This window comes from Procambarus clarkii, chromosome 79 (genome assembly GCF_040958095.1).
Source record: "Procambarus clarkii isolate CNS0578487 chromosome 79, FALCON_Pclarkii_2.0, whole genome shotgun sequence".
Taxonomy (NCBI): Eukaryota; Metazoa; Arthropoda; class Malacostraca; order Decapoda; family Cambaridae; genus Procambarus; species Procambarus clarkii.
This window is the reverse complement of record NC_091228.1, coordinates 22,828,161-22,841,358: the sequence shown is the minus strand read 5'-3', so window position 1 is coordinate 22,841,358 and position 13,198 is coordinate 22,828,161. Positions and strand designations below refer to the sequence as shown.

General features: G+C 48.8%; 2 protein-coding genes across 5 annotated transcripts in view; both read left to right on the top strand.

Moving 5' to 3' along the window:
* LOC138357609 (small ribosomal subunit protein uS12) overlaps positions 1-13,198 on the top strand; it is a 428,441-nt gene that overhangs the window by 118,235 nt on the left and 297,008 nt on the right. The gene's annotated exons all lie outside the window — the stretch shown is intronic.
* Positions 1-13,198, top strand: part of LOC138357606 (thymidylate synthase-like) — a 79,090-nt gene that overhangs the window by 17,894 nt on the left and 47,998 nt on the right. For all 4 annotated transcript variants that reach the window (XM_069314590.1, XM_069314589.1, XM_069314591.1 and 1 more), the window contains exon 5: positions 6,585-6,868. In XM_069314590.1, coding sequence (XP_069170691.1) covers positions 6,585-6,868 — 284 coding nt within the window. The remainder of the gene's footprint in view (positions 1-6,584; positions 6,869-13,198) is intronic.

The window sequence follows — 13,198 nt, the reverse complement described above, 5'->3', positions numbered from 1 at the left end:
AAAAACTATTTTATTGTTCAAAGAATATAATATTGCACACATATTAGTGACATAAACCAATCCATCCTCCTGTTTAAATAGTATAGTAGCTTCTGGGAGGAGCCCCTTCGGCTCCCCGGAGCTATCCAGGCTGATGTAGATATATTAGATTTTGGCATCAGTCAGTGTGATTGGAGTTCTTAGGCCTACTGGGGACCATTAGCCAGAACCTGGCCCCCCTCAGAGAGGCAAGAGGAGCAATGGCCTATAGAATTGTACATGTGATTTGGAACATTCTGTGTCTGCCATTGACCGGGTCAGGCATCCAGAAAGGTAAGCATCCCAAAACACTCTTATTCTGGTTGAAACTAGTACTGAAAGTCAAACGAGTAGACAGAACTCCCCAGAGAAAAACAAGCAAACGAGCATGACGTCACCACATGCCGCACCCCCATCTGTGCAGCTCCTCGCTTTCTGGGAGGGGGAAGGGGAAGCCCCAGACCCCTCATGCCAGCTACCGACACCTTTAGTTCTCGGCTGATGTGTTTGAGGCTTGGGTGTGTGACTCCAACTCCTGATTCTTGTTTTCAGCGCTGTGCCTTGTGTCTAGTGCTGTCTTCAGGGTGGTGCGTGAGCTGGGAGTAATCTTTACAGGTACTCGGGCTGCGTGTGCTTAGGGTTGCCTTCCCTAAGTGCCCTGTAAGTACCGCCCTTGGGGCTTGGGGTTCTCTTCCACAAGTCACTTTGGAGTCTACCTCTGTTGGTCTTTTGCTGCTTGGTGATTGACTGCCCCGGATGTGCAGAGGGGGGGGGAAGAGTTTCCTCCTCCCTTGTTTACCTTGGGGTAAAGGGTAGTTTGCACTGGTAGGGGCACGGGGTACTGCACAGCTAATCACCTGTTAAAGCGACCGGCTCTGTTTCGTCTAGGTACGTTGTCCTCTTGCAGGGTGTTTTTTTTTTGTTTTTGTTTTCTCCCTGGTGGGGAGGGAAGTCTGCCTTTGGTTGGTTGCCACTGTACCTCCATATATATATCTCTGGGGTTTTGGTGGTATCCCATGCTAGGCCCCTTTGAGTGGACACGTCCTGGTGGTTCAGCTTTTAGAAGTTTAGTCGACTTGGGTGCCGGTTCGCAGTACCCTGCCTGGGCTTCCCTTAGTGATACCAGTCTAAGGGCCCTGGGAAACCCCGCGGGGACACAAGGGGTCCAATGGATGCAACCCCTGGGTTCCCTCTCGCCTTGTGCGAGTTTGAGGGTTGCTCTGTGCCCCTTGTCTCAGGGTGACTCACTGTTTTTGCCTCTGTCATGCTTCCTGCTGGGTTGGTGACACTTTCGACCCAGAGTCCTGCGCGTTTTGTTGCTTGTTAGTGACTCAGTTCACCCAGTCCACTGATGACTATTTTCATGCGGGTCAGCTCAGGCGTTGCATGCTAGGTATAAGTTGCTGCAACGCTCTAGGTTGATTGCTAACCCGGAAGTCCCAAGGCTGCCCCATTTTCCTTATACGGGCCCGGACTTGGGGGTGTTGGTATCTTCGGCCTTATTTCAGTCTGCACCCCCCTTGTTTTGAGACTTGGGCAGTCTCGGGTGATGCCCCTTCCGGGGTGGTGACGGAGGCATTAGAGTCGGTTCCTCCAGCCATTGCATTGGGGTCTGACAAGTGGGCCCCTTTCCTTCCTGCCTTTTTGGCTGCCCCGGCTTTTTCTTTTGAGGCCGGGGCTTTGGAGGACGATTCGGCCCCGGGTCCTGGTGTGGAGGTTCCCGGGGTTGGGGAGGGGCTGACTTGGAGGCCTTGGGCCCTGTTGGACCCCACCTGTGTTTTCCTACCCTCCGAGTGGGGCTTACTGTTGCAAGGTTGAGTGGGATTTTCTTTTCCCCCTCTGCGTACGAGTTGGATTTGGTGTTGGCCCCTCCCCGGGTCCCTTGGTTCCGTCCTTCCGGAGGTTTTCGGCTTCCTGCATCCCGCTTCACGAGGTGCAGGCGGGCCATTGCAGCTTACCTCCTGCGCGACCCGGATTATGCCTATATAATGGATACGTCTTCATTCAGGTTTGGGTCTTCGTCTTCCTACTGGGTTCGTTATGAGGTTCCGGAGTCGTCCTGGCTAGCGGACTGCCCTGGGCTGTCTTTGGATGCTTGGAGTACTTTCTGTTGTATCCCGCATGCTTGAGACGCTGATGGTGGTCCAGGTTTACCTGGGGGGGCGACTTCAAGCACCTCAATGCGTGTTTGCTCGCCTCTGCCCTTCAGTGGGATGTTGGTTGGTACCTGGTTGATGGGGTTCTGGGAGTTCTTCTACTCCCCAAGCCCGGCCCAAGGCCAGGCTCGACTTGTGAGAGTCTGGTCCACCAGGCTGTTGCTTGGAATGGCCCGCAGGGCCACATACCCATCACAGCCCGGCTGATCCGGAACTTCACTTAGAAAACCGTCCAGTTTTCTCTTGAAGATGTCCACGGTGTGGTGCAGCTTCACCTGCAAGTTCCATCCCTTTTGGCTGCATTGGTATCTGAGGACTTGTGCGCTCGTGGCCTGTTGGCTTCGGTCTTGCAGTTCTTTTCCTTCCTGGAGCTGTCTTCGGATTGGCTTGATGAGGATGTGGAAGCGCTTAGGGCCAGTCCTGCGGGATGATGTGTTGCCATTTTTCTCTTCGCGTCTAACGTATCGGCAGGTGGTGCTCGCTTCCTCGTTAGAATCTGCTTGGGCCCTGGCTCTTAGATTTTCGTCACCCTTTTGTTCCTTGCTGTTTGCAAATTCTGCGGTCGGGCAGTATCTGCAGCCGGCTTCTTCTAGTTGTCGTCCGATATCGGACTTGTTGGTTCTTCGGGGTTCCCCGGGGGGAGGGGGTTGGGGTTCTTTCCAGTGGGGTTGTGCCAGGGCTCGAGATTCCTCTCGTCGTGGTAGGCCGCTGGTTCCAGTTTCTGTGCCGGTGCCAGTTTCTGTTCCGGCGCTGCCTTCGGACCCTATTGGCCATATTGTGGTTCATCCCATTGATGGGGCGATGGAAGGGAGGCTCACGCTGTTTGCTCACACATGGTATTACGATTGGTGGGCTTTTCAGGTCGTTTCCGATGGCCTGTGGTGGCGTTGGGTGGCCCCTCCTCCTTCGGGGGGTTCGGGGCTGGCGGGGCAGGCCTCTTCTCCTGCACTCTTTTGGCTCATCTCGGAGTGGGTGCACTTGGGTGTGGTCAAAACGATGACGCCCCTCAGATGGGCTTCCCATTTATTCCCCGTCTGTTGTGTGGATTTGCTGTTCATTCTGGACTTGTCTTGTCTGAATCTCTGGGGTTTCTTGCCCCTCCTTTTGGTTGACCACTCTGTTCCAGGTCAGGCTTCTGTTGGAGCTGGGCACTTGGATGGTGTCCCTGGACCTCCGGGACGCTTATTGCCACATCCTGACTCATCCGGGGAACCACACCCATGACCACACCTCTTCGCATCGGTGTGGTCGAGGTGTCTCCTGGTATATGTGGTGCGCTTCCCCGACTGTGAGGCCGTCGGGGTCAATGCTTTTCGGAAGGACTGATCGAGGTTGGGTTACCTGTCCGTCTTTTCCCTGGTTCAGCTGTTGCTTCAGGTTCTAGCTCACTTGGAGACTTAACCAGGGGAGAGTAGTCCTCTTGGTCCCTTGGTGGCCGGCCCAGCCTTGGTTTTAGGTGCTGCTTGCTCCGTGTCTGAACCCAGGAGTCTTTCCGCGGCTCCGCCTCTTTCAGCAGATCGGTCAGGTCCGTTGTGTGGCTGGTTTGATCTTCTCTTCGAGTTTTCGCGTATGATATTTTTGACTCGAGTCTATCACCATCTGTATGGTGATCAGGTGGCCTCGTTAATGGTGTCCCACCTGCGTGCTTCGTCTTGGAGGCAGTATGACGTTTCCTGGCGGTCCTTCCATTTCTTTTTGTCTCTTCGTAGGTGTACTTTGCTTTCTGTTAAGGTTGTTTTGTTCTTTATCTCGTGGCTGTTTCAGGAGTGTCATCTTATGCTGAAAACTGTCGCCTCGTATTGTGCGGTACTGTCGGAACAGCTGCAGCCTGCTTTTGGCATCGATGTTACTTCTGTGCCATTTTGCAAGCTTTGTCCTTCCTTTTGTGGTTGTTCCAGGACTGTTATCTTATGTCGCATACTGTTGCCTTGTATTGTGTGGCACTGGCGGAGCCGCTTCGGCTTGCATTCGGTATTGATGCTGTTACCTATCGTTCGTTACGGCTCGTGACCCTACAGCAGCCAAGCTTTAATTACGTCTAGGGATACGAGAAAACTGCTGTTCTCAAGAGCGGGTCACCAGTATAACCCCTTGATAAGTAATGAGCACATAAATAAAAATCTTCCTTTAGGACTGAAGAATAGATACAAAATATTATATAGATATATATTCAAGACAGTATAATATAAAAACACAGATGGTCAAGTTAACTTATACAACAAACAAAGGTATTGTCCTTCTCCTAATATAGTATAATAAAATATGGCACAACAAGAAGTAACAGACTTATCTCCCACATGTTACTCTTCCTGGTCCCCCGACGCTACTGAACTCTCGCTCTGTCGCCACCCACATTCTCACCTCCCGTCTGCCTCATCCCAGGATGAGGGATGGAAACTAAGGACTTTTTAATATTTAAAACTAATTGAACAACCACTTGTTCTCAAAACACACAAGAATGCAAATTACAGATAATAGTTACTTACAAAATATATAAGTACAATGCCACCTGTTTAATTACAGTAAATAAACAATTACCTAACTAAATAAAAGTGACATCTGGAACTCCCAAACTGAACAGGTCCAGCTTTGCCGAATCAAACAGGTAATAGACGTGTGCAAAGCAACCGCGCTCCTGTCTCCACTGACGCTGCCACACCACACGATAATTTACAAAAACACAATGTGTGTACATATACAGGCAATGATATAATAGAATAAACAAGTTATTTTAAATTTATATACGTATTCTGCTAGGAGTACGTAACAGATGCTTCTTCCGCGCGGTTCCGCAAGCCGTCTCGTGCGTTGTTTTCCCTCCAGCCTGCTCATGCGCCGCCTGAGCAGTCCTGGTAGTTGGACAGGGTGCTCTCCTTCCTCTCATCTCCTCGGTTTGTGGTGGCCCCTTCGGTTCAGGTTTGTTTGGCGTGAGCTGTTTTCTTGTTGGAATTGGCCTCTAGGGGTTTCTGCTCTTTTGATCCTGGTAGTTCTTCTGTTCTTTGGCAGCTGTCGCCTTTTCTCGCGAGGTATGAGACTGCTGCTTTCCAGAGGGGTTGTTGATGCTTAGTTGGTCTGGCCGGGGGAGCATCGTGTGTTGTTCGATTGTGGCTCTCCGCCGTTTCCTGTGCCCCACGGTCTTGGTGGGCTTGGGGCGCGGTTTGTGTTGACCAGTTTCCCTTCTTCCCTGTTCCAGGGTTCGGGTCTCCCAGGTTGTCCACTGGGTACAGTACTTCGGTCTCGCCCGCCTGCGGTCTATCCTTGGGTCTGTCCATGGCTTTTGTGCGTATGCTGTGTTGGCGATCGCCTCCCAGGTGTGTCCCTCTTGTGTTATCTTTGGGTACGTAGCTTTGGGGAGCCAAAGGGGCTCCCCCCAGAAAACCAGTGTTGAATGTAATGAAATGCCATTTTCTGGGTGAGACCCGGAAGCTCCCTGGCAATCCTCCTCTCCCTTCGGTTGGCGTTTTTTCGCATGTTTTTGAAATCCAGCCTCAGAACTGGGGTGTGGATAGCCGGCATGAGGGTCTTGGGTCCCCCCCTTCCCCCTCCCGTGGAGGGGGGAGCTGCACAGACATGCGACGCGGTTACGTCATGTTCGTTTACTCATTTTCGTTTGCGGAGTTCTGTCCACTAGTTCGGCTTTCAGTAACAATTTCTCAACTAAAATAGGGGGGATTGTTTTGGGGCACTTACCTTTCTGGGTGCCTGACCCGGTCGATGGCAGACGTAGAATGCTTCCAACCACATAGGTCTTTCTATTGGCCATTGCTCCTTGTGCCTCTCTGAGGGGGGCCAGGTTCTGGCTCGTGGTCCCCGGTAGGCGTAGAACTTCATTTACATTGATTGATGCCAAAGTCTAATATATCCATATCAGCCTGGATAACTCCAGGAAGCCTCCGGGTCTCACCCAGAAAATGGCGTTTTATTACATTCAACACTGGTGTTTTTCGTCTGTCCAAATTCAATATGTCCAATTTCTACTTTCCAATTGGGCTGAACATCAATATGTACTAGGGTCATCATCGTCACTATATGTACAGTACTACCTAAATAGGAGGATGGGCTTCATAAACATACAGGATTTGTGTGTATCAATGTTCTACATATTTTTTATGTAGAAAATTCTCAAATGACACACAAAAGTTCAGCACTGCAATATAAATTCCTGTGAGGGTTTCAAGAAAAACAAGTTAAATTTGAAATTTTATTTTTTCTTTGCACCGGGGATTGTTATGTAAAATAAAGTGCACATTGCAGGGGTTAAGAGGCATAGATTCTATGAAGTTGCTAATGGAACAATTATCTGTACAATAAGATCGGAGATTTGTTCCAAGGTAATATTTTTTTTTTTTTTTTCAAAATAATGTTTATTTATTGAAATAAGATATATTTAGTAAATACATTATTTGTTAGGTATCTTCCCTCTGCTGACAACGAAGAGGGTGTTCTGGCGTGGTGTTGTGGAAGAGCTTCTCTGGTTTATCAAAGGTTCTACCAACGCAAAAGATCTGCAGGAGAAAGGTGTCCACATATGGGATGGAAACTCTTCTAGAGAATTTCTTGACAAATCAGGATTTACAGAGAGGGAAGAGGGAGATCTTGGCCCCGTGTACGGCTTCCAGTGGCGGCACTTTGGGGCGGCGTACGTGGACATGCATTCTGACTATGCTGGACGTGGTCTTGATCAACTGCAGCAGGTTGGTGACCATGTATTTCTTAAGTTAGATTTTCACATATATATATTAAAGTATTTTAGGTACTGTATATCAAATGGAAATATAAGTATTAAATATTTGTTTGGTAACATGAAATTCAGTAAATTATTAAAACTTTATTGTTCAAAAATGTTTTGGAAAGGAATTCCATTCCTGCATAAAATTGTTATATAAATTTGTTAAATTGCAATTACTTAAGATACATTGCTCGGCTGCTTGTGAAGACATCGACCATAACAAAATGAAAATACTGTACAATGAAAGGATTCAATGTGTTTTTGTTTACTGTATTTTTATAAGGGTTACATTGTATATCTTACTAGAATCTGATTGCTGCTAAATGTTTGTATTTTGCCATCATATTATAGTTCTTGAATACTGATAATAAATTGACAGTTAATGAAATGTTTGAGAATTTAACATGCTGTGACAAAGTAGATTTTCTGTGGAGAGCCCCATCAGCTTCATGAAGCTATCAAACTGACATGTGCCATATAAGTTTTTGGTGCCATCAGTCCTTGGAGTTTGAGTGCTTACCGGGGACCATCTTGAGGTTATCTTGAGATGATTTCAGGGCTTTAGTGTCCCCGCGGCCCGGTCCTCGACCAGGCCTCCACCCCCAGGAAGCAGCCCGTGTCAGCTGACTAACTCCCAGGTACCTATTTTACTGCTAGGTAACAGGGGCATAGGGTGAAAGAAACTGCCTATTGTTTCTCGCCGGCGCCTGGGATCAAACCTAGGACCACAGGATCAAAAGTCCAGTGTGCTGTCCGCTCGGCCGACTGGCTCCCGACTATGAGCCAGAACCTAGCCCTCTCAGAGATGCAAAGGGAGCAATGGCCATATGAGAGCTCTATATTTAGAGTTTGTCATGTCTGCCATCAACTGGGAATACCACCAGAAAGGTAGGAAATACAAACCTCTAACTGGTTAAAATTGCAACCTACGTCCAAACAGAGCCAAAGAACTCCCCCACCCTCTCAATAGAAAACAATGAATTGAACATGTCATCCAACTAACGTGCCCGCTCTTTAGCGCGTCACCCTTCTCTGACGGGGGAGGGGGGGAGGCCCTCTCAGGCGAGCTGGCCAAACCACCCTCAGTTCGTCGACTGATGTGCCAGGTGTCACAAATCATCTTTGGCCTCAAACTTTTGTCTAGCTTTGCATTTGTGACTTTGCCAGCTGTGTTGTATGGTGGCCAGGTGTTACTACAAGTATACAAGGCTGCATGCGCCTAGGGTTCCCTTCCCTAGGTGCCCGGTAAGTGCTTTCCTTGTGAGTCAGGATTATCTTCCCTGGGTTGTTCGGGTCTCGCTTCCATTTGAGGACTTCATCGTTTGGTGGTGTTCTCTCCCTTTGGGTCTGCCGGGGGTCTTGGACTTCTCGTCTTGCCCCAGGTAGGGAGTGAGTTTGTGCTGGGTGGGACACAGTGTGGCCGCCACAGCTTCCATTCAACGGCAGCCGAGTATTCTCTCTGGGGTCCGGTTAGTCTGTGCGTGATACACGAAACTATGGGGTATAAATTGGATAAGATTAGATTTAGGAAAGACCTGGGTAAATACTGGTCGGTAACAGGGTTGTCGATTTGTGGAACCAATTATCACGTAACGTGGATAGGCCTTCTGCAGTTACCTTTTATTCTTGTGTTCTTATGTGTTGCTTTGGGGTTCTTTCTGTGGGGAGCCCCTACGGCTCCTTGGAAGCTTATTGAGCTAATGTATGTTATATTAGACTGGGACATTAGCTATGGAGTTCAGACCTACCAGGGACCAGCGCCAGAACCTGGCCCCTTCAGAGAGGTTTCAGGGAGCAATAGCCCTGGAAAATACCCTGTGGTTGGGGTTTTTCCTTATCTGCCATCGACTAGGGTTAGGCACCCAGAAAAGTAAGCATAACAAAACAAACCCCACATGGTAAGAAACTAAAACAAAAAAACGAACAGAGAGGTAGAAACTCCCTACAATCCCAAGGAAACAAGCAAACATCACACTTTACTGCCGCTCCACTCGTCCACACAGCCCTCCCCTCCCTAAGAGGGGGAGGGGGTGGCCCCGGACCTCACCTCGCCAGCTGCCTAGCACCAGTTCATAAGCTAACTGGGACTGACGCTTCTCTGGCCTCAGTTGCCTAGGCGGTGTTTGCCTTCGTGACATTCACTGCTGTGTTTTTGTGTTGTGCGGTCACCAGGTGTGACCGCACCTGGATTAGGGGATTCCTTCCCTGAGCACCCTGTGAGTACTGCCCCTGTGTGACAGGATTATCTTCCCTGGGACATTTGGCAACCATTCCTGTCGAGGCTCTTGCTGCTCGGCATTTGCCTCGCCCTTGGGGCCAGCTGGGGCTTGGGACCCTTGTTTGGCCTTGGGTAGGGTGTAACGCAAGGTGTTGCACGGCCTGCCACCTACGCGGCGACTGGTTCCCGTTGCCTCTGGGGACGGTGTACTTTTGTGGGGTTTTCTTTTGTTTTTATTTTCATTTGCCTGGTGGGGGTCTGCCTAACGTGGCTATAGTTCCACTGGTAGTGTTTGGTGGCCCTCTCCTAGGCTCCTGTGATTGTATATGTCGCAGGGGTTTTCAGTGTTGCATCTACCTCTTGTTAGCTTTAGGTGTTTAACGGGTTAGCAACACCTTGCCCGGGCTTCTCGTAGCAGGCAGTCTACGGGCCCTGGAAAACCCTGTCGGGGCTCGGTGGACCATTTGATGTGTCTTCCAGGTTCCATCCCGCTTTGTGCGGGTTCATTGGTTGCTGTGCCCTTGTCTCAGTGTGACAGTCGCCACTTTTACCTCCATCATGTTGCCTGTTAGGTCACTGATACCTTGACTTAGAGTCTTGCGAGTTGTGTTCTCTGCTTGTTCTCCAGAACTCTCCTGATGTCATTACTGTTCAGAGTACAGGCGGCATCAGCGTTGCAAGCTCGGTTTAGGTTGCTGCAATGCGCTAGGTTGGTTTCCCACCTGGATGCCCCAGGGCTGCCCCATTTTGGTTAGGTGCTGTTCGCCCCTTTCCCTTCCTGTTCCCGACTCTTGACCGTCTGCGGGTTTTGGGGTCGGGGCGGGGTTTAATTGGAGCCGAGACTCGGGCGGCTTCAGGGGCTGCCCCGTTCAGGTTGGGTACGGAGATTTTCGAGCCTGTTCCTCCTGCCAAGGCTTCTTGGTCTTACCAGCACCGCTTTCTTTGCTGCCTTTTCCCTGGACTCTTCCAGGGGAAGAGTCCAAGGAAGACTTGGAAGAAGAGGAAGACTTCCTGTTGTTGTTATAGATTCAGCTACTCGTAACAAGTTCCAAGTAGCACGGGCTATGGTGAGCCCGTAGTGGACTTACCTGGCACAGGAGCTGTGCTGTGAGAATGGAAGACTAACTTCTTGGCCCTTTTCTTTAAGGGCAGAGGGTGTGGAGGACGGCTGTGCCCCGGGGCCTCTGTTGCGGGTTCCTGGGGCTGTGGAGGATGCCCACTAGCAGTTCTGGGGATGTTTGCCCCTGCCTGGGTCTTCTTCTTCTGGGCGGGATTTTTTGTCCCTCTAGTCTGCTTACTTCCCACATTTGCTGGCATGTTTTCGGCTCTATTGTGTTGGTCGAGGCTCTTTTGTTTGGTCGCCATTTTCTTTCTGCTGGTTTCCCCGCTTGGCCACCAGGGCAGCGCTGCGGTTTGTTTACATGTGCCTGGGTGTGGGAGCTCGTCTCTTTTAGGGGTTTTATCCTCCTGTTGCCAATTCTTAGCTTTTTCTGGGGTGTTCTGCCCTTCTTCTGTTCCTCTGGGAACTCTTGGGTGCTAGTTTTTACACCGGTTTTTGTGTTTTCTGTGTTTGGGTCTGAGCCCAGGTGTTTGGGCTCAGTGTCCCTGTCTGCTTATGCTTGCTCCCACACCTTGTCCCTCAGTATTCAGTCTGTTTCGGCTGTTTTCCTAAGGGTTCTGTCTGGGTGCTGTGCTTTGCCTTTGGTGGGGCGCCTGACAGCTGAGTGGACAGCGCTTTGGATTTGTATTCCTGAGGTTCTGGGTTCGAACCCCGGTGGAGGCGGAGACAAATGGGCAAAATGTTTCTTTCACCCTGATGCCCCTGTTACCTAGCAGTAAATAGGTACCTGGGAGTTAGTCAGCTGCTGCAGGCTGCTTCCTGGGGGGGTGTAACAAAAAAGGAGGCCTGGTCAAGGACCGGGCCATGGGGACGCTAAGCCCCGAAATCGTCTCAAGATAACCTCAAGATAAGATGGTGGTGTATGTCTGCCAGCAAATGAGGTGGTTTAGGCTCCCCCGGGTTTGATTCCGGGTTCCTTTGTGTTCTTGGGTTTCGTTCCGGAGGTTTCTTCCTCTTGGGCCCCTTTGTGGGTTCGGGGGGCTGTGTTACCTCGTGTGTGACCTGGTTCTGCCTTCTGGGATTCCGGGGTCTTCCTGGCTTGCAGGCTGATCGTTTTGGGTCTTGGTACGTGTTGTGGTCGTGCTGGGGCCTTGGGTTTTGTTGTCGAGGTGGGCCTTTTGATGTGGTTTGTGTGCTCTCTTGGTGCCTTCTTGCCTGGTCGGCATGGTGCTCTCAGTCCACTGGTTGGCGGCTTGTCTTTTTCTTTTCTTTCTTTATTTTATTTTTATTTTTATTATGAGTATATATGTGCATGTGTGTCTGTGTGTATATTTATATATACTGTACTGTACTTATATATAACGTGTATATACAGTTTAATAACAGCAAAAGGAGTGTGTGGGGGAAGAAACCATTTTGGTGATGGGTGTGGCAACATCTGCATGATTTGTCATTTTGGTAGGGGTGGCCACTATGCTCTTTGGGCATTATACCGGCTTAGTTGAACAGTTATGGTGAACAAAACATGTAGATACTTACATATAGTGTCTGTATATAGTGAATAAAAGCAAAAACAGTATGGTGGGAGGAGAATGTGGGTGAGTGAGGTGTTGAGGGAGTGAGTGGCAGCGAGTGGCTGGCTGGTGCGTGGCAGTCACTCCTCGTTGCTTTTTGACTCATAATAGCAACTTAGTGGTTCATTATGGTGAACAAAACATGCAGATACTTGAAATTGAAATTGAAATTGAAATAAGTTTATTGAGGTAAAATACACACAAAGGGATGAGGTAGCTCAAGCTATTCTCACCCCGTTCAGTACAATGTGTTAGTACATACATAGACACACATCACAAACAATAAACCTGTTACCAAACATTCTGAGAGATAAACATGTACATTTCCTCCTTCACAAGTGGTATGGTATCAGACGTACACAAATACTTTTATGACCTAGTTATACGGATAATTCAACAAAATATTACAGTCTTGGTGCAAAATTCTTATATCTCTCAAGAATATCATCAACCTTTCCTTTGTGACACATCCAGGCTATTTGCTCAGGAACAGTCCTTATCTCAGTGTTTCTATATACATTAATCAACGGACAATCAAGAACATAATGGGCAAGGGTGTGAGACCTTAACATACCACATAGTTTACACTTCGCGTCATTATCATGAACGCCTATCCCATATTCCCAGTAATATTTGTACCCAAGCCTGAGCCGCATGTACACAGAGTCACTCCAAGCATTTCTCCTTTTACCATAAGTGAAAAGGGTGTTTTGACTCACATACATGTAGTGTTGCATGGTTAGACTTCTCTCATACATTATCCCTCTCCTCTCCACTCCTGCCTGTGCCTGAATATTTCTGATTTTACTTCTTATTTGTCTCATTGTGAATTCACATTCAATGTCAATTTGTGGTTTTGATGTGGCACGTTTGGCCAAGTCATCCGCCACCTCGTTGAGCACTATTCCAACATGAGATGGAATCCACATGAATTTCACACTATGACCTTTCAGCTGTATCTCAGCTATTCTTCTCTTACAATCCTCAACTATAGACATGAAGACTGGGTTTCGACTGTTTAAGGACTCCAGTGCTCCTCGGCTATCGACAAATACAAAAACATTTTTGTCGTCATGACGTACTTCCTCCAAACACGCCAGAATGGCCTGCAGTTCAGCTTGTGTGGATGATATATAATTACTAAGCCGGAGTTCAATTTTCCTGTCCACAGTCCCAAACTCCGTATATTCCCTTATTAGGACACCACACCCTGCCCTGCCATCCTCCACCACCGACCCGTCGCAATATACATGTAAACTGTTGCCTCTTGGTAACCGGGATATCATGCTTCCATACATACACCGTAATTGTCCCGGTTCATGATGAATCTTTTTCACATTGAGGGGTACAATTTCGACGTCTATTTTCTGTACTTTCCAGGGAGCAGACATATTACCCTGTCGAGAGGGTTTACAGCAGTCAAGTACATCGTATTCCCTGAGG